Source organism: Typopeltis vanoorti, chromosome 12, assembly GCF_054136105.1.
Source record: "Typopeltis vanoorti isolate ZY-2024b chromosome 12, IOZ_Tvanoo_1.0, whole genome shotgun sequence".
In the NCBI taxonomy this organism is placed as follows: Eukaryota; Metazoa; Arthropoda; class Arachnida; order Uropygi; family Thelyphonidae; genus Typopeltis; species Typopeltis vanoorti.
The window spans coordinates 70181114-70203429 of record NC_143560.1 but is presented as its reverse complement, the minus strand read 5'-3'; the positions used below and the strand labels follow the sequence as shown (position 1 = coordinate 70203429).

The 22316-nt window shown below is 32.6% G+C and overlaps 1 protein-coding gene across 1 annotated transcript in view; it reads left to right on the top strand.

Moving 5' to 3' along the window:
* The window catches only part of LOC150100871 (nuclear receptor coactivator 5-like), a 201805-nt gene extending 180931 nt beyond the window's left edge, over positions 1–20874 (top strand). Inside the window, exon 11 of the mRNA XM_090401698.1 lies at positions 20604–20874. Coding sequence (XP_090257824.1) covers positions 20604–20707 — 104 coding nt within the window. The 3' untranslated portion in view covers positions 20708–20874. The remainder of the gene's footprint in view (positions 1–20603) is intronic.
* Positions 20875–22316: the final 1442 nt, after the last annotated feature.

Here is a 22316-nt window from a genome sequence, read left to right as displayed (position 1 = left end):
AGAAAAACTTTTTACAGTGTAAACTTTGAGTGCAAAGCCAGAATTTTTGTCTTACCACCTTTTTTAAAGAATGAAAGCTTGAATGGTGGTCAAGGGTTTCCCCATGGAATTCAGTTATGACTAAGTAACTCTCAACAGGTGTTTGAATCAGGAGAACAGAAATGGTAATCAGATCGTGAGAAGGATGTCTGAAAATCCCAAGAATTATCTCACTTGACACTGTAGTACCAAAAGATCAAGAGTGGCCAAGTGAAGAGCATTCTGCAGGAAAGCTAGTTAGGGGAAACTTTTATCGTATTTGGAAAATGGTAAGAGTTATCTGTTTTGATGAGTAGATGAACAAATTGTCCTACCAAATACCTTGGCATCTCTTTATTATATAACATTATTCTTCCTTTTTTGATTGAAGTATTTACTTTTTTGTATAACCTTATTATTTTCTGCAGTTATCACAATTCATGCTTTGTCGCTACTTGGATAATCCAGTAGCACTATTTTTGCTTAAGAGAAATCAGATGCATTTCAGGAAACAGTAAAGAAAATATGTAGTTACGATCTAGCTTGTAATGTATGTGCTTTTCTAATTACTAGTCAATAATTTGCTCTTAGCATGAAATACTTATTTCTGTTTGTTGTGAAGTGGCCAATGTAATTGCATAATGACCAAACTGATATTACCATTTGAGGATTACTATTTTTTTTCAATAACGGCTTTACACATGTAAGAGAAAATTAAATATAATTTATTACTCATATATTTCACTCAATATGTCATGAGTTTCTTTCAGGGAGAAGACAGAAAAACTGGTAATATCATTTATTTCTGAATACAAGAAAGAATCATACTACATAATATAATATCACATGTCTTGGTCACAGCTGTCTAATTGGAGGAAACATTATTAAAGAAGTTGGAATAGATGTATAATTAATTTAAAAAGTGATTGTTGTTAATTGTTTATAATTTTTTATATTTTTATTTATAAATAAAATAAAAAAATATAAAAAATGATGAACAATTAACAGCAATCACTTCCCAAAAATTAGAAATAAGCATACAGTCTGTCCAATTAAGATTAGGATGGTGGCATATGACTTCACACTATTAAAAAAAATAGACAATCAAATTTGAACCCACTGTAGCATAGCATCTTGGTGCAGTTCCAGTGATCTCTGCGTCTAGTGTTGATAGCATGAAAAGCAAGGCCTGAATCTTCAGAATCCAAAAATCTTATGTAATCTTGATGTTCTTTGATTCTAATAGTAACAAAATGGCCAGTCTATCCAAAGTAGCAAAGATGACAAGAACAGGGTACTTGACAAACACCAGGCAAGAATAAAGGTGATAATGTATCTTTGATAGGTGGTAAGTGGTAAGAAAGATGACAACTTCCGGGCTGGTTTGATGGTGGTGTACAAACTATATCTGCGAAGGGTTCTTGCTATTTGTTCAGATGCTGGCTATTTTACTGGCATAATAGATTATTTCAGGAGATTAAAAGTGCTGTGATGGGTAGTCCTAAATCACCTGCTTTGGCTGATTATTTTATGGAGCATTTAGATCAGATTTCTAACACTATTTTTACTCAACCTCGAATTTGGCTTTTGTGAATGACATTTTTGCAATCTGGTCTTGCTGTGAAACTGATCTACTTGAATTTCTGGATAAAATTAACTTCTTATATATACTTGCATCAATTTCACTAGTGAATGTGAAACAATCTTCTCTTTTTTTGGATACTGAAATACATTCTAATTCTGCTGGTAATAATGAATTTTCTGTTTACAAGAAGCCATCCTTTATAGGTAGATGTATCTAAGCATTTTCACATTATCCTTCACAAAAAATAGATATTATCAAAAGCCTTGTACATAGACACACAATTTGTTCTTCTAAGTTTCTTTTATTAGAAGAATTAAATAAAGTACAACTTAAGCTATTACTTAACAGATACAGTCAGACCTTAATACAGAAAATATTTGATAATTATTATCCCTCTTCCAGACTGCAACCTGATGTTAAAAGGATCAGAATACCGTACCTTAAAGTAACATCTGAACAAATAGCAAGAACCCTTCACAGATATAATTTGTACACCACCTTCAAACCAGCTCAGAAGTTGTTATCCTTCTTATCACCTTTATCCTTGCCTGGTGTTTATCAAGTTCTTGTCATATTTGCTACTTTGGGCAGACTGGCCATTCTGCTACTATTAAAATCAAAGAACATCAAGATTATGTATGTTTTTCGATTCTGAAGGTTCAGGCCTTGCTACACTACAGTAGGTTCAAATTTGATTGTCTATTTTTTTTGAAATATGTGAAACCTTATTCCACCATCCTAATCGTAATTAGACAGTTGTAACCAAGACACATGATATTGTATGCATGCTGTATGACTCTTTCTTGTGTTCAGAATTTAAATGTTGTTACCAGTTTTTCTGTCTTCTTCCTGAAAGAAACTCATGACATATTGAGCAAAATATATAGGAGTAATAAATTATATTTAGTTTTCTGTTACATGTGTTGAAACTGTTATTCAAAAAAAATAGTATATTTAATGTTGCATGTCTATTAAACAACTAGTAACTTATTCTAATTAGAGGATTCAAAACCTCTAATCCTTCTGTGGGATTCAAACCCCATAAAAGTTAGTGGTTGCTAAATGATTTTTATCACCTGGTGTGACACTACCATGCTTTTTGGTCTGATGTGATATTTAAGGGGGGGGGAATCTCTTCTCTGATTTTTAACTTATGCATTATCCTTTAAACCACGCATATCACAAGTGCTTTACATTCTCTCACTTTTGTAGATGATCTTGCCATAAAAGTACATTATATGAACCATATATGGTAGTTTGTTGTTCACTAATTAGCAAGGAAACTTGCAATACATGATGAAACTGATACTTTGTATGAGTGATTTTGTAATGTTGTCATTATCAGAAAGCTGTGGCAATAAATTATTTTTTGAACTTAATTTTTTTTATATCACTTTGTTTTCTTAATTGAAAGGTTGGATTACTGAAGGTACAGTTACATGGTATTGTAGCAGAAGTCATTTGATGCATTAACCCATTCAAGGATCTGTTAACTGAAGGTTCATTAATTTTAAAGTGGATAATTGAGAAATCAACTACGTGTCTGTTTGCTGACAGACAGTGGCGGCTTGTGGCTTGAAATTGTGGGGGTGCTGCAATTTCGAAATATACATACACAAGTTAGATAGGGGTAAACGGCCTCGCCTACTCCCTGCACGGGAATATAAAGTTGTTAGCTGATTTCTGATTGTAAGTACAGTGTATATGTGTTTGGATAAAATATTAAAATTATCATACAAATTTTTTAAAAAATTAAACATGAAAAAATATTGTATATTATTGATAAATCATACAGTTTGGTATAATTCAAAATTACTTTAAAATAAAATATATTCTCTTTGTTTTGTTTCGTGAAAAAATATTGTTTATTGTCGATAAAATTATACAGTTTAGTATAATTCAAAATTACTTAAAAATAAAATCCATTATCATAACCCCAATAATGTTCTAAAATGAAAACTATAACAAATGTTATGTCTTTAATTGTAATGTCCAAATATTTAAAGAGACGGAGTAAACACGATAAGCACTACAAACACTGTTCTACTGCAAACTGCATATAAACAACAGTGGAACTGTACGACAGAGACAGTGCCGCATTACACTAATAACTTGCATCCCACTGTGACATGTATATATTTGCGTGCGTTGCAATATGACACTGCGGTAAACACAGTGCTGCTATCGTCCTTCACCCAAGTGCTACAAGATGGATTTTTATTATTTTTTATACAAAATAAGAGAATTGTATAGAATTGTTAATGATAAAATTAAATATTACAAGGAAATATAAATAACTTCATAAATATATTTATATATCGAGAAAAATTGGAGGTGCTGCAGTTCCACAATGCCTATGCACAAGCCGCCCCTGCTGACAGAGGAAACAGATATATATATATTAATATCAGTTTCATCTGCCACATCTTTATTTTTAATAATACAAAATACAAAAATTAAATAATGTTCTTTACTTAACATGTTTTAAAACTGGTTAACAACAACTTTTTTTTTCAGAAGGAAAAAATCAGATCTGAAAAGGGTTAAAAATAAGAACTGGCAAACTGATGTTAAATCTGATGAATGTTTAATACAGAATCTCCAGTACTTCACACATACTCATATATACAGTCATACCCCGACTTACGCGAATCTGGAGTTACGCGGTTTCTTATATGTATGTATTCCCGTCCCGCTTCATGCCTCACCACTAATATCTTTCAGGCGCTGGCTGCATTTGCCAGTGTCGCACATGCTGTGAACAAGCACTGATGTGTTTTGCACATTCTCCATTCATGCCCGATTTTTATAGTCTACAAACCTTGCAATTGTTTAATGTTAAGTTCTTGATAAAAATTTTATCACATAAAAAATAATAATGTCATCCAAAAGAAGCAAGTCCGATTCTTCTACTGCTAGCAAGAAAAGAAAAACATTGACTTTGGAAACAAAACTCAACATTATTAAGGAATTTTGAAGGTGGAATGAAAATTTGTGAGCTAGCAAAGAAGTTCAATCTACAGGAATTCACAGTAAGAACAATCATAAAAGAAAGGTTTACAGATTTTGGAGGACATAGAATCTAACGAGGAATGAATTGTAGCCACAAGGCAAGGAATAAAAAAATCATTAGCTTGCTATGAAGAAATTTTGCATGACAAGAAAAAGACATTATGCCGTCAGACGAATCTATTAGATTTTATGAAACCATCAACATCGAAATAGCTTTCTTTTTTTTTATGTACGAAAAACTACAATTATGATTATATTTCTTAAAAAATATAGGTGTTTTTGTAAATCTTTGGTCCCAATTGTATGTTTATATATATAAATTAGATGCAAAATTATACCCCGAGTTACGCGAATTCGATGTATGCACTTTTTGTTGGTCCCACCTACCGCATAACTTCGAAAAATGCAAAAATGGATAAGAAATTATTAAAATAAATATTTGTGGCAACAAAAATGCATCAACTCTTACAGATGAATAAGCCATCTTTTATGAATCTAAGTTAAAGTTACTGGGAGCAAAAACCCTGCTACCTCCATATGAGATCAGCTAACTCATCTTCAGTTGAAAAATCCCATGTAAAGATTCCTTTCATCAGGATGAAATCAAACCCAGGTCTTTTTTAATTGAAGGGCGCAATGTTTCGTTGTTCTTCCAATAATTTACAAAAACAATGACCTTTCTGAGGAGCTCACAAACTCTCCAAGCTAGGTGAATGTGACAGTTGACCGCAGAAAGCTTTTAGGAATTCTGCAAAATATGGCTCAATATGAAAAAAAAAAAGCTGTTTATTGGCAAAAGCTTGTATACAGGAGTATGTTGACAGAGAATCTATACTTAGCAAAGAACTGCAGAGATTTACTATGGGAAGCTCACATTTGAGCAATTTGCTGACATTTGTAATAATGTTATAATTTAGTTACATGGGGGGGGGGATTATATATATATTATATATCAGGGGTGAATATTAAGGATGTCAGTGCTCATCCATGGAATAGCAGTAACACCGATGTTATATTTTTGCATTTATTCCTGTTAAAGATGAATAAATAATTGTTTCCAGGCTTTGCATGATTCCTAAAAGTAAACACAATATACTAATGTTTCATAAAGAGAACACTTCTCGATGTGTAAACATTGCATCACATTCGCTTTTATAGCCCGGGTGTGCGTTCAAAACACATACACCTTTGAGCCCTTTGAAAAGATGTACAGATGATGCAGTCGGTAAAATTCTTAGTGTTCTAGTAGTTTTAAACCACTCAGAAAGTTCTGAGTGGTTTAAATATGGTGAGTTCTGAGACAGTAGCACCTAGAGGCTGTGATTGTTCTTATGTAAACCAAATCAAACCAATTCATGGTGTGCATTCAAAACATACACCTTTGAAAAGATGTATAGATAGTGCAGTGGGTAAAATTCTTAGTGTTTTAGTACTTTTAAACTACTCAGAAGGCAAGGTATGGTCAGTTCTGAGACAGTAGCACCTAGAGGCTGTGATTGTTCTTATGTAAACCAATCCCATTGAACGTTGCCATTTGTCATGAGTTGCTATATTTGTTTTCTGAGTTTCATCTGTTTTGTATGCATAATGTGTGAACTGACATGGTAGGCAAGTTTTTAATATATATTTTCGATAAATTTATAACTTTTTTTGCCCATATTTACAATGGGAAACAGTACTGTAGTCAAACGAGGTAGGCCTCATCCTCCTCTTCTAAATTTTACACCTTTGAATAATTCAAATATACCAACCAAATATAGCATTGTCCTCCATTATTGTTTTCTAATATACAATATCTTAAACACATTGTCCCCCACTCTGCACAGATTTGCAATACAATACAATATAAAGTTTATTCTCATCACGTATACATAATTGTATATGTGATGAGAATAATACACATGTATTTATAAATATACAATTCAAGTATTACTATCATATTTTCTGTTTTTTTTTTACATTTATTTTTGGCTGATTATTTTGTTACAGACTAATAATATAAAATAAAAATATTTTCCTTATATATACAAATAGAGTAAAATACATTATCAAATTGTTTTTGTAGTTTATAAAAATGTTTAAAATAAGTTAGTGAGTTTTTATGTGTGCAACCGAGGGCCAGGATTTGGTTACAATTAATTGATAAATTAAAGTATTCAAAGTTATCCTACAATTAATTGCATTAAACCAATTAAGATGAGCACTGATTGCTATATACTCTTAAAACTTTCATACATCGATAAAAATGCAATCATACAGTCAAACTGACGTGAATTTTGTAGCACGGGTTGCATAAGCCACGACAGCACACCCAACCGAAGCGGGCATGCAGTGCCACTGATATATATATATATATTGTCCTCTCATGTATATATATATGTGTAGAAAGTTTTTTACCTTGGGTATAATATATGCTAAAGATACCAAGTTATTTTAAATATAAACCTGGTTTTTTTTACTCCATTTCCCAAGTAAGCAAACAGACAAGTCAGTCAAGTTTGCACCTGCAAGTGTTGCAAGTCTAGCTGACCCTGCACATAGTGCAAGTCCAGGGCAACTCGTGGTAAAGGTAGAATAAGCTCTGATCACTATTCTTAATATTTACCCTTAATACATCACACATCTCCTCTCCTGGAGGAGATGTGTGATGCTATGTATTAAAGGCATCTCCTCCAGGAGATGTGCTTTGTATTAAGGGTAAATATTAAGAATAGTGATCAGAGCTTATTCTACCTTTACCACGAGTTGCCTTGGGCTTGCACTACGTGCAGGGTCAGCTAGACTTGCAGGTGTAAACTTGACTGACTTGTCTGTTTGCTTACTTGGGAAATGGAGTAAAAAACCAGGTTTATATTTAAAATAACTTGATATCTTTAACACATACACATGAGAGGTCTCAAGACCTAGGACACATCAGTGCCATGTGTGGGTGAAATGGATGCACCTTGATTATGGACTTTACTAAGGCTTTTGACAGGATACATCATGGAAGGCTGTTGCATGTGTTGGAGAAGATAGGCTTGGATTATAAACTGTTAGCCCCCTTTAAAAGGATGGCTAACTGAAGGATAAGTGTTGTGTTGCATTATTTAAGAAGAATGCCAATTTTTGTAATACCCAGTTAATCCTTATCTACCCATAATATCCATAAATTGATGAACTTTAAGTTCTTTACTTTTCATATGTGAGATTGCTATAAAAAATAATAATAAAATAGCTTGATACAAATCAACTTAATCAGGCAGATGATGGTGTGGCAGAAGCTCTTTTTTTTCCCATTCTAACTTGTAGGAATCCTTCTGACTTGAATAATTTCATTAAACAGCTAGATCACTAGCATTTTCTACTGCATCTTGTTGCCTATCATGGACACGTGTTGTCTGATACTTTTCTTTATTTCTAGCCAGGAGACTCAACATCTCTCTTTCTTTCTTTCTGTGTTTTGCTTATCTGTACATCAGCCTCTACTATAATATCATTTAAATAAGGCCTTCAGTGAACTGAAAAATTCTTATAAAATAGTAATTCATCATCTTTGATCTCATAGAACTCACTGTCATTCCCCTTCTCATTTGATAAAGTTATCTTATAAAAATGTCTTGTAAAATTTTTATAGTTATGATCTTCATATTGCCTTATCCCCTACTTCCATAACAGTGTTAGGAAAAGTACCTACTTCTTATATAAGGGTCTCCACAGCTAAATCAGTTTAAAAGTCTTCTGATAGGAAAGACCTGGATTCAGATCCCATCTAGGATATATGAACTTTATCAGGCCTTTTCAATTGAAGATAGTTAGCTGGTCTAATAAGTAGGCAGCAGAGATTTTCCTCCCAGAAGTGTAAGAGTTTTTTTTTTTCATCCTGCAACCATATGTGTACATTTAGCCATTAAGACTATCTTTTTCTAAATTATGGTTAGGAAAGCTAATTGTTTAAAATTTAGACATTAAATGCCTAGATTATTTTTATTTATTTTATTATTACATGCTCTTTATATCCATAGTTTATCCTAAAAGCCCCTTTTCAACATTGGCTTTTAGGATGCTCTCCAAGACATGTTTGATAACATATTGAAATGAAGTACCGAAAACATTTTTATAAGATGGTGTATTTTAAGGACATTATGAACATATTAAACAAGAGCATCTATGTTGTTTTCTGCACGCACAGAATGATTTGTCATCAGGTATAGTGATTCATAGTTGTTGGCATATGTGATATGGTACTTGGAAAAGAACTATGACTTGCTTCTTTCAGTTGCTCTGTTTGTTTACTGACATCCTCTTTTAATGATATCCTGCACTGCATTGTCACAAAGTAAAAGGTGTAAGCTATTCCAGTCAGTGATATGGCAGTTTATTATCTGACTATTTTTCAACCAGACTAGCATTCTATAGTACATCAGCTGTGTGTGTAGATAAGTGGTTAATAAAAAAGAAGGAACCTTTTGATATGATTTTTGAACAACTAGAAGTTGTGATCCTTAGGAAAAATGGTAGAACAAAGACTTCCATCTCACATGTAAGAACAATATTGTAATGTACCAGATTTGGGATTGATGTATATACAGCAGGGTTTACAAGTAATGTCTTCAGCAAGAGGCTATAATAGATTTGATGTGCTTATCAAGAAAGAAAGACTACATATGTAAGTGAACCCAGGAGGAAAGAGAAGATTTTGTGTAATCTCATTATTAGCAAAGATGAAGGAAGACCAAGTGTGATCTTTCTCCATTATTTTTGATAGAACTGAGGTGAGCACAATGGAATAGCAGTGTGATAGCTGGCTTTTATCTTCATTCTTTGGGATAGGTTGAATATAGGCTTTGCATGAAATAAGAGAGGATTGTGTTTTGGTAATATTAAAGTTGACAAGCTGTCCTCATCTACACTGAAAAGAGATCAATGTTAAAGACAATTATAGAGGATCTTGCAGCTTGGAACATGTGGGAACTGCAAGATCTTCTATAATTGTCTTTAACATTGATCTCCTTGCCATATTTCAGTGTAGATGAGGACAGCTTGTCAACTTTAGTATTGAAAAATGAAAAAGAGAGATGAGGAGTATTGCATTCCTCCACAAAGCTATGGATATATTCTGAGATTAATGACAGAAGGTCTTTATGAATAGAAGAAAGGCAAATGTGCAAAGCCCTGTGATACTCCAGCACTGAAATCTGAAAAATGAAGCTGTTTACTCTGGCATGCCATAAAGGGAATTAGCTATCTAAAGTTATATGACTGGTACAACTAAGTCTATGAGACAGTGTATTATATTACGTCTGTTAATTGCATATGTTCTTCTGGTTGGTTAACATGTTTTGTGCAATGAAAAACCTGAGTTTCCAAGGAGAAAACAGGAAATTGGGAATCCAGTTGCAAAGGATGGAGAGTAGACCCTAAAACAGTAATTTGGTAAGTAAGCCTTTGTGCTTACCCTAGATCATATGCCAGAAAACTATCTAGAGTGACTGCATGGGTTTTTGCCAAACCTTTCTATAGAAAGATGATGTTGATAAGAAGAGCTAGTGGATTGAGGACAGAATCCACATTGGTATTATTGATTAAACAGCTGGCTTTTTGACTATCCATTATTTTTGATAGAACTGAGATGAGTGCACTGGAATAGTAGTGTGATAGCTGTCTTTTTTATCATCTTTCTTTGGGATGGATTGAATATAGTCTTGTTTCCATGTAGAGATGCCAGATAAGTATAAAAGATTATAAAGACAATATAAAATGGGCAGTAGCTTAGATACCAACATTTTCTTGTCCATTGTGGACAGAAAAATGTTGGTATCTAAGCTATTCAGGATTCTTCTGATGTCTTACTAGTATTGACAAAAGACAAAGAAGGCATACTCTGTTAGCTGTTCTTGGTATAGTTTGCCTTGATCATCTATGTAGGAGTTGAAAGGGAAGAATGGTGTCTTAAACCAGTCTCAGATCAGCCTTAAACAACAAATTACACAATAACCACAGTAATTAACTTTAATGAAAGTACAGATATTTTGTACTTGTTTGAAAATAGCATTACATTATCAGTGTGTTTCTACACATGTTATAGTTATAATACATTACAGTTATAATTATATTATAGTTATAGCACAGGTTCCTCTAAAGATTAGTCAGATCAGCCTTGTCTTTGAGTGATGTAACCATAAGGCTATCTATTATGTGAGATTTGAAATGATAGGGCAGAAACTGGGCAAATTGATTTTTCTGAGGAACTAGAATGTTCATCTGCCATTTGAGTAAGATGCAAGTTTTCTGCACTTGACCCTTTGTAAGTCTGATTATCTAATAAGCCTCACCACCTTCCTGTTGCTTTTGATCTCTTCTTTGATCCAAATCAGGCTTTGAAATCCAAGTCTGATATTGTGGATGGTTTTTTGTAGTTGTTCCATTCTGCAGTGTAGACTAAGTGTAAAGCTGGAGCTTTGGTTTCAGTCTCTTGCATCCTGTCATGTTTAATGACAGAGTAACTGGGCGAAGGAAATGTTGTAGAAAAAGGAACTAGAACATTTCCGCTTCTGAAATCGACAGTATATTCAGAAGGGGAACTTGTAAAGAAGAGATCAAAAGCAACAGGAAGGTGGATAGGCTTATTAGATATTCTGGTGGACAAATGAACATTTGCAAAAGATTATTATTGACAAAATATCCTGGCACCTCCTCCAGCCTGATCAGTCAAACTGAACAACAGACACCAATTTGAGATTTGAACAATGAAGTTCCTAAAGAATGTCACTTTACTGTTTGGGTATAAAAATGAATTATAATTTAGCAAATTTATTTTATGATTGTTTCTTTTTGTAATCAGAATTTCATCTCACTTTGTTTAGTGCACAAAAATACGTTATTTACGAAGATTGCAGATGAAATCAGCTTGTGGCAATTAATGTAACTGACAATTTCAACTAAAAAGTGGATACACATTGAAATTTCAAATCGTGAAGAATTCATTTTTATGGATGACAATCCACACTACACCGTACATGAACAGTGGAGATACTCTGGAGACCAAGGATATTAATTCAATTGAGTGGCCTTCATACTCCCCAGATCTCAACCCGCATAAGAACACATTTGGAACACAATAGGGAGTCACTTTGCTGCTCAAAATTCCCATCCAGAAAACAAGGCTGATTTGAATGAGGAGTGAGCCAGTTAGCCTCAAGAACTCCTGAATCACTTGGTTCTAAGCATGGTGTGATGTTATGGCAGCTGCATCGCAGTTTAGTATGGACATAGTCCATACCGAAATGTCTCTCCGTATAGTTTTCTGTAAGCACTGGGCATTAATTCTTTAACTACATCCTCAGGATTGTAACTTTTGCCAAAAATGTATTGCAGTTTAATTTGTATGAAATTTATAACACATTTTTTGTGTAATATAATTTATTAGTATGCTGGCAATAAATTTATGCCCACAAATATTTGGCTATAGTCATGAAAATTTTTTCATATACAAGTAAAAATTTAGTTCGTCCTTAGTTTGTGAACACCAATGTATTACACTGACAGTCAGAAAAGGTATTGCTGCCTTTTCACCCCTGACCTGATCAACTGGTGGATAAAAATGCTCAAAAGTTGTGAACATTCCTTTCTAAGAAAACATTGACAGAAGTTTCCATGTTTGGGCTACAGTGCACAAACCTAGCTGCTAATAATCCCCTGACAGACTAATAACTATATATTAGTATATCAGTGTATCCTAATCATATTTTTCTATAACTTCTTGCTAATCCTAAATACATATGCCTTTGATCCACTTCTTATAAGCACCTCATTCGATTGAGAAGGACTGTTGATTCTTAGTTATAGACTAAAAAAAATGATAACTTCAGCACTTGGAAGCTGAAAGAGAGAGATAGTATATTTGAGCCATAAGTCGATCATGGAAGTTGGTGAACTTCCTAGAAGGTATATAAGATATAAGGTCTTGTGAGTAACTAGATTTTTTTTGGGGTGGGGGGGGGTGTACAGTGACGGCGCTGATGTTGAATGAATTCGAGGCATGATATTTTGGATGAGTGATCAAATTCAGAAATTATCTCTGATTAAAGAATTACCAAATGCAACTACTGACTGAATATTCTCTCCATCAATCCGCATTAGTCTGTTGTTAATTCTTAAATATTCATGAAATGGAAACAGTCTGAGCTCTGAAGTAGACCTTTAGAAAACAGCATCGTCAGAGAAAGCCATGGGCAGCAAATATTTCAAATAACCACAAAGATACTTCAAAAAACTGTAAAGGAGATAAAAATCATTATTCACATCTTCAGTCCTCTAAACCCTAATTACTTAAATATCCTGAAATTACCCTTGTAAAGTCATACCAAATTCTGCAATTTACATTTTTTTTTTCTTTATATATCTCCATATTTACTTCCACAGTTTAAAATTAACTCAGGTTATCGACATCTGAATTTGTAAATGTAAATCTGATCCTACAACGATACATCAACATCTTAAAAGATATTCTGAAATATAGCCAGGTGAATGCAAGAGACTAGAAGGAGGATAACTGACGGTCTGTATTCCTTTACGTACTTATTCAAGATGAAATAATATCTTGAGTTATTGGTACTTCAGATATTGCTTAATCTTGAGTAATTTAAGAGTATACAGTCAGTTATGTTATCAAACAGTGCAGTAAAAAAAAAAGTTGTAATTCCATATCCTTTATTTCTGATATTTGGTTCACAGTTTTATTATGAGCACTCATAATTAGTATCGTTAAGTAAGCATACTTCCATGGAGTCAAAAGACTATTCACAGGAGGTTCATCCTAAATGCCATTGTGCTTATAAATCTTAAATTCTTTCACACGCCTTTACCTTCACAATGTGCTCTGGCAGTTCGTTCTAGTCACTTACAGTCCTTCTTACCCACATTTATACAGTTTCCAGGACTAGTTTCTTTATTTCTTTCGCCCTTTGAACATTACCTTAATTATCTTTCTCTGCACTCATTCTAGGCCTTCCACATCACCACAAAACTAAGTTTTATAATAGTGTAGATACAGTCAAACCAAGCAAGCCAAAATGTACAAATCTCATTCTGGCCTTCATAAAGAATCTGTTCTAATTTGCCCAACTCTATATTCCAGTCCTAATTTTTCCATAAACCTTTATTTTATTACTAGAAATGCAAACTGATTTATAATTCAATTAGGTCTGCCTTTGTATTTCCACTGTTCTGAGACTTTTATTTTCCTTTCACTCCACTGATAACTTTTTCAAGTTAAATTTTTATTAACTAAGTCAAGGGTATTATCCGTTTCTTAGAACATTCTCTTAAAATGCATAAGGAAATGTCACTCAGCTCTAGGCTTATTAACATCAACATTATTCAATAGTCTGAATACCTCAAGGTTGTCACTGCTGTTTGAAGCAGACATAAATTGCTCATTAAATTATCATTATAACAAACCTGGACTCAATGGGAGATAGATCTGAATGAGATCACACAGTACATCTTACCCAGGGAGCAGCATATCTATTATATTTAAATTTAAACTCATTCATATTCCTAATATTCACATTCTATGGCAGTACATTCTATTTACCCACTACTCCTGGATTAATTACCTCAATAATATAACATGTAAAAAAAAAAAAAACTCTTCTGCATTAACATGGTAAAATATCCTCACCAACTTAAAAATTTCCAGCATTGCTCTTCTCTAAATCTTCTATGAATTAGGTGACCATTGCACTGCAAATAGGGTTTCTACCCTAGAAATTTTTTTTTGTCTCAAGTCATGAAAAAAACTACTTGAGATTTGAGACTTTCATAAATTTAAGTTTATAAATCTGAAACAGAAAAGTGTCTAATTTATTATTTTTAATTTTAGTAAAATGAGTATTGCATCATGGAGATTATGAATGATAAGTGAAATTCTATTACGAATTAATGAAACAAAACTATTCAATTACTGGAATAAATGTTTTTCATTATTTTATACATCAATTTGTGTTTCCTTTTAAATATAATATAATAATATTAATATATATGACTAAATTGTTGCACTTAGCTGCTCCAAGTCATTTCTTTCACAGCATTGCTCAATATTTAAAAATATATATATTAAAATTTAAATATTATGTAACCCACTTTAATCTCTCCTAAACTGTGAACATCCCACAGACCTTCCCCCATCTTGGTCACTTGCCTCTGAATCCATTCCACCTCTTACACATCTCCATGAAACCCAAGTCACCAGATCTGTGCACAATAATCCAGATGAAGCCGTATAAAGAAGAACAATAACTTGCTAATCTCAACTTGTTAGAATGTTGTTCAGTAATCTTAATACAACACACAGGTAATACTGTGTGTTGTATTAAGCCACTTTTACAATAAGCCCTCTGAACTTCAACTCCTCATCCACCAACATCCCAAATCCCTGGCTTCATCAATTTCCTGCAGTGCAGTACCAGTACACAACCAGTAATCTTTTCATTCCAAAATCCATAACCTTAAGCATTAAATTGACATCCATTCTCCTCTGCCCATATTGCCAATCTATTTGAGTAAAATAGATCCTGCAAAATTTCAACATCATCTTTATTGACTATTACTCTAATTAATTTTGCATCATCCGCAAACAACTGAATGTTTCTCCTCAGATCATTTCTCATATCATTAATGCAGTGACCCAAGAATAGAGCCCTATGTCTCACCATTAGTCACAGACCTTCTACGGGACCTTGCTCCTGAATAAACTACTGTTTGGTATCTCTCCATCAACCACCCTTTTATCGTCCATACCCATATGCTGTAGCATACATATCAGAATTCCATGTCGTATTCTGTCAAACACCATTGGAAAGTCCAACAGTGTCAGCATGTTGTCATTACCTTTATCCACCCATCTGTTACTTTATTGTAAAAAGTCAGTTAAATTACTGAAGCATGCTCTACCCTTCACAAAACCATGTTGTCCCCATACAGTATCCCATTCCAGAAATTTGTCTTTAACCAACTTTTCCTATAATACCTTGACCCTCACTCCTGAAATGCTAATTGGTTGATAATTTGAAACTTCTGTCATGGAATCCTCCTTTATACAACAAAACTATTTTCCACTCCCTTGGGACTCTACTGAGTGGAAACAGATTAAACAATCTAGTCAAAGGCACTACCAATTCCCTAGCATATTCCTGTAATATGCAAGCTGTTATCCCATCCAAACCAATAACTGTATTCACATCAAGATTCTGTAATATCTAATATCACCTCAACTTCATCTATCTCTATATCCCTGTCATGTCAAAAATTTAAATATATTGCAAAAACGATTTTCATTAGTGAAAGTGGGCTTGTGGTCTTAATTTGTGATTAGAATCTACGATATGGTTTAATTTCCTCATCATCAGTCTCATTTTCAATCCAATATCCTCTTTTGAGATCTACCTAGCTTTCTCTTCCCAATTGGTTTATATTTTATTAATTGGTTAGGATATCTGGTGTTTGCCATTCAGTTTACTTGTTCTATCCAGTTCTGTTTATATTTGTTTAGTTTTTCATCTGTTGATATTATTTTTAGTCTTTTACAATATCTTCATTCCGCTTTTTTTGTCTAACGTATTTTGCAGTTCTTCTCATGAATTTCATTTCATTTGTATAAAATTTTCAGATTGAGTGTTCTATTTAGCAGGCTTATAATCTGTAAAAATTTTAAAGTTTTTTATTTTGTCTTTTTTTTTTTTTCCTCCTTCATATGATATTTCTTATCCAAGATAAAAGTATTTATCTGTTCTATTATATTATTATTAATTATTTTACTTCTAACTGGATTTTAACCACAAAATGCCACTTTTTTAGTTTTATCTATGGATATTTTTATTTGAAACTGTTCTACTATAATGTTTAAATTATATATTGCTCTTTGTAAATTGTGTTCTAATTTTATTATTGCGCAAAATTTTTATACCTGAGATATTAAAGTGTTCCATTGTATTAATATTTCATTAATATCAATATTAAAAATGTTAGGACATCTCTATCTTACTCCTTGGTTTATAAATTCTTTTTCAGACATTTTTCCATTTATTTTTATTCATTATCTTTGTATATATATATATTCAGTCTTGTCTGCTGTAAAATATTAGGTATATTTATTCTTTATAATATATCAAACAATGTCTTTTTACTTTATCAAATGCTTTTTTACCATCTAAACAAAAGGTGAGTTTCTGAATTAAATCATCTTCTTTTCTCTGTAAATAGTTTTAAACAAAATGCTGCATCCTTTTCTAAATCCATTTTGATATTGTAATAATATTTTTTCACTGTATATTTTCAATTTTTCATTAATTATTCTGCTATACATTTTGTAACATGTATTCGATAAACTAATACCTCTGTAATTAGTCAGATTTTCTTATATTCCCCCCCTCCTTTTTTACATATAGTTATTATTGTACTTGTATTTCATTATATTGGTGTTTGTCAATTTGTATATATGTTTTATTTAAAATTTTTAATAATCTCTGATAATTTTTTTTCCCTGGCAAATTTTTGCAGTTCTGAGTACATCCCAACTTCTCCTGATGATTTACCATTTTTTTATTTTACTTTGGTTGTTCTTTCATTGTTATTATATTATTTAAAGCATTTTGTAAATTTTTTTGTAATTTTATTATTTATTATTTTTTTTAATGTTAGTATTATCTGTCCAAAGTAATCTTAGTAATCTGTTAATAATAACAGATAATAACTTAGTAATCTGCTAAGAATATGAAAGAAAGAGCTAAGCTATTTTTGGCAATGGGCAGATTTTTTAACATGTAAGCTTAAGCAGTTGAATTTAATAAGGCTTAAAGAGAAGGGTATTAATTAACCTACCAGTCTCTTGATGGTATAGAAGGTGAAAACTTCTTGACTGGAGCTGAGACACAGTATGTAATTCAAAAAAGTGGGTACAAAAAGGTAGAAAATACATGAAGATAGACAAGAATTTTAAAACCAATCATGAAAAAGTTAAAACTGAAAAGATGAATTTGTGTACTTTGGAATTTGAAAGAACTGAGAATAAAAAAACCTATTATATACACAGCAAGCCAACAACTTGGATATTGTGAGGGAGTACTTTCTGACGATGTTTCAGTGACAGATGAAATATTGGAAGAATTAAATTATATTTTTAATCCTTTTTCAGTGCTCCTCTAACATGAGTATTTTTGTGATGTGTGTGTGTGTGTTTTAAATTATTCTTTCATATCATTCCATTCAATGTCTTGTATTTTCATTTCATTTTCTTGTATTTTTTCTAAATAGTTATTCATCATCTGTTGATATAAATTTCTTATACTTAAATCATTTAGTAGTGTTAATTGAATACAAAATCACTGAGTACAACTGCCCAATCTTTAAGAAACATATCAACACACTACATTTATCCTTAATCGCTTGCCTACACATGGTGCTCTAGTGTTATAGGTCTTGTGACTTTTCGTGTGTGTGTCATCAACATAAAAAAAAGTTTTTTTGTTTCTGTAGTTTGCTTATTTATTTATTTTGTATTTTTGTAACCAATTTGGTAGAAACCTTAATTTTATACTAAATAATGGTCTATATCTATTTCTAACTCTCTCCTGACTAAAAACATCTGGGAAAAGTTTTGCTGCTTTTTCATTTGCTAAAAAGTAGTCTATTATTAATTTTTGTCCTCTTTTACCCATGTATATTTTTGTGTTTATAGAATGTATTCATGATTTTTTAAATTATTATATAATCAATGAGTCATTTTCTGTATTATTTTATTTATTTTTCATTCCTATTCTGGCATTAAGATCTCCATCTATGATTATGTTATCTGTTTTGTTTAATTTTTCATATATTCCTTGTAACTACATGTAAAAGTGATAATTTTCTTTTCATTTTCTGGGAGCATACACTCCAACAACTGTTAAATTAGCTTTATTTAATTTTAATTGCCATTCTAATATTCTTTCATTTTAGTGTACATAATGAGTGGTTTTTGCTTTGATTGATTTATGGATCCAAATCATTATACCAACTTTTTTACATGTATATATATATATATATATATATATATGCACACACACATACATGATAGTTTCTTGTTTCTGTATGAACTGCCATTTCCATGTGTTCTTCATTTAAAATTTTATCTGATTCTTCTTCTTTATTTGCTGTGTTACTAATGTTCCATGTGGAATATTTCACCATGTTTTTCTTTTTCCAAAGTTTTAACCTTTTCCCCATGTTTTCCATCCAGTTTAGATTTCTTTGAGACTTTAAAGTAATATGTTTCCCTATGTCAAGTTACTAGCATGACAATAGGTATCCTAGTGATGGGGCTGCCACCTGAGGACAATTAGGTTTGCCTCTTTTAGTAGGTAGTGAAAACTACAATTTGGGAGGAAAAAATCACCCCCTTGTCCTCAAACTGCTCTAATAGCACTGGGGGAGTAAGAGAAAGTAGAGAAAAAAAGACCAGTCTACAGATATAATATACCAAGCATATAATTGTAGGAAATTTAATTTCCTATATTAATTACACATTAGGTGATAGTTATGCTTGTTCATGCTGACCGACTTCATTTGGTCACTAGATAATCTTGAATCATTTATTTAACATTCAGATGTCGAAACCCTTCTATCATGAAAATACTCAAACTAATGAATGCATACTCATGAAAAGTTAATTCTGTAACTTTAGTAAAACTATTTTTGCAATAAGGAAATGAATTAATCATGTATCGGTTGCCAAAAGGTTTTGCAGTGTGCACCTACCTGGAAAAAAGAAACCTAGGTTAAAAAACCAACTGTGACAAGACTTTATAACCATTTTCCAAGTAATGCTAAATTGGATGTAACATTACTGAGAAAAGGGAGGTGCTACTTATTTTTTCTTTATACAGAACTGATCACGGGATGCAGCTATGAGCTATTTTATTATATTTTTTACAAAAAAAAAAAAAAAAAAGTTGTGAATCTAATATACTAGTAAGGGAGCAATGGGCTATTAACGTAAGAACTCCATTGAGTTAAATGACAGTAAACTCATTCACTCTTTTTCACACTCGCCAGACTTCAGGTAAAGCATTTTACTCGCCAACCATTCTTCATGCAAAGAATCTGCTCCTCATACTCACATTCTCCTTATACAGCTTCTAGGGATGGCTTCATGTTCTGTTTCCCCTCCATTCTGTGAAGAATCTCTTCCACATTGAACCAATATCCCTTTACTTTCTTATATATCTTAATCATATCATCCCTCCTCTTCCTATTCACAAGGCACTGCAAAGAGTAGTTATTAATCTTCATACTCAACATTCCAGAGATCTGATACATCTTCTCCATGAAAACTAGGCAATCACTATGCATATTTAATCCAGGTGTCCTGATCAAGACCTTATACAATGGAACTAGAACCTCTTTATTTCTACTTGTCAAGGCCCTCCCTCCTTATCAGTGCCATAATCTGTTGTGATGTCCTCAGAGTTTTAGCTGGGTGATTCCTGAATTTCCCTTTTTACCACCACTCCCAGATCCTCCATCTCCCTCAAAATGAGCAATGAGCTTTTGGTTTAATCCACAGAATCTTTTTTCATTCTGTGCATTATCTTGTACTGATTTTTTTGTAATAACTGTGAAAGTCTCAGCTGACTGGATACTAACATTATTACAAAGGCTGTCTATCACAAGTGGTTAGTTTATTAAGCAGGAAGTTATACTATCCCATGCAAGTGAATTTTCTGTTTACTCATCTTGATTTGCTTATTCACAACAGTCTCTATTTTGCTAACTTATATTTATCATACCATTTTTATGTATATTTTATAAACTTGTATTTTATTGCATTGTCTGGTACAGTCTTGTGGCACTGTAATAATATGGAATTAGTTTTGCATTCCATTAGCCTACTTTCCCAAATGTTCATTTATTTCATTGAAAGTGAAATAGGCCTTTATGTTAAAGAAAGTTTACTTTTTTTTTTTTTCAGGTATCTCCAACAATAATATGTCTTTCAACCTTCTTGCAAGTAATCTGCAAAGCCCTCCAATGGGAAAAAATTTCCTTAAATTTCGCCGGAAGCGAGGAAAATAAGATTTTAGTGGTCTTCTAATGAGGTACCATTAAAAAAAAAGGGGGGGGTCAACAGTTACTTATATAAAAGTGACCCTCGTGTATAAAGTATTACAATTTTGAAATAAGAATGTTCTTCTGAATCACTTATGTATCATGTCCAAATGTAATAAACTGCTTTTAGTCTGAAAGAATACTTTGTAATTATTTATGTTTACTTTAAACTTGTGAATAGTATTAAAAGTAATTCCTGTACTAATTGACTCAGTTTTAGCTGGAAGTTCTTACACTTATATATTTATATCAAATCACAGTGACAATATTTGCATATAAAGAAAGATTTTTACCAAATCATTTTCAGTGGATGACATGTTTGAGGATATATGATTGACAATAGATAATTATGCAAATTTATGAATAATAATTGGATACTAAGTTCATGAAAATTTCCCTGATTGAAAAATGAATAGCATTTCTATAATAAAATATTTGAAATGTTTCAGATACTGTTATCCATGTGCCTTATGATTATAACCAGATTTCTTATACATCATTATTATTAACATTAGACCTCCATGGTGTCAAAATTCCCACGATGATACTGATCCCTCTCATTTTCCCATCTTTTTTATACTTTTCTCCCTATATTGTTCACTCTACTTCTCCTGAGCTTTTATTACTTTCCTAATTCAGAAGACCATTCACTGGGATCCAGTGTCCTGCTGCTATCATTACCATAAATGTGACCCATGGATATCCTAAAAGGAAGATCTTGGTAGTATGCATGCACTGTTTTGGCCCCTTCTTCAAGACAGACCATGCTAGATGGCCCTACTAGGGTTTGATACCATCAGCTTGTAATCTTGCCTGCAAGGGTCAATGCCATAGTAAGGCTCCTCATGTGAGGTCTGGGGAGGGGATCTAAAGCTTACTGTGGTGAGTAGTGGCACTCAGGGTAGTTCTGAGCACACCACTTGGTAAAGAGTGAGAATGATTCAGCACCCAGGGTTTCTTATGCAACACAGAGCCACACATGGCTCTGTGGTGCATGGGGAACATGGAGTACCGAATCCTCCTTTCTTTTCAGCATGAGGCTTTCATTCTGAAATTTAGAGGTCTTGGAAGAGTCCTGACCAGGTTTAGGAACCATGGCAACATATGTTAACAGGAATAAAAAAACAAAACATCTGAGATACCTACTAATATACTATCCTTCCTCATAATATATTCAATAGGTCTTCCTATTGGGAAAATGTAATCCTGGAGATTAGCAGGGATCCCTTAAAAAACTGTACTGAGATACATAAGTCAAAAATTGCTTACCAAAAAATTCCTTGAGAAATATCTCTCGCCCTCCTCCTTGCAACATTAGCTTCTCAAGAGGAGCAATGTTGGAGTGGCATCTCCTTACCCTTTTTTTCCTAGACATAATTTTGATTACAAAAAAACTCTACATTAGATGGTTTCTTTGACATGGAATACACATATTACACACCTGGAGATTCAGTATATTAAACACCCTACACAATCTTTCTTTCCACCTCTATAAGAAACTGGTGTGACCAGATATGTGCATAATAGTCCAGTTGGAGGCCATATCAAAGCTTTAAAAAAGGTATAATAATAATCT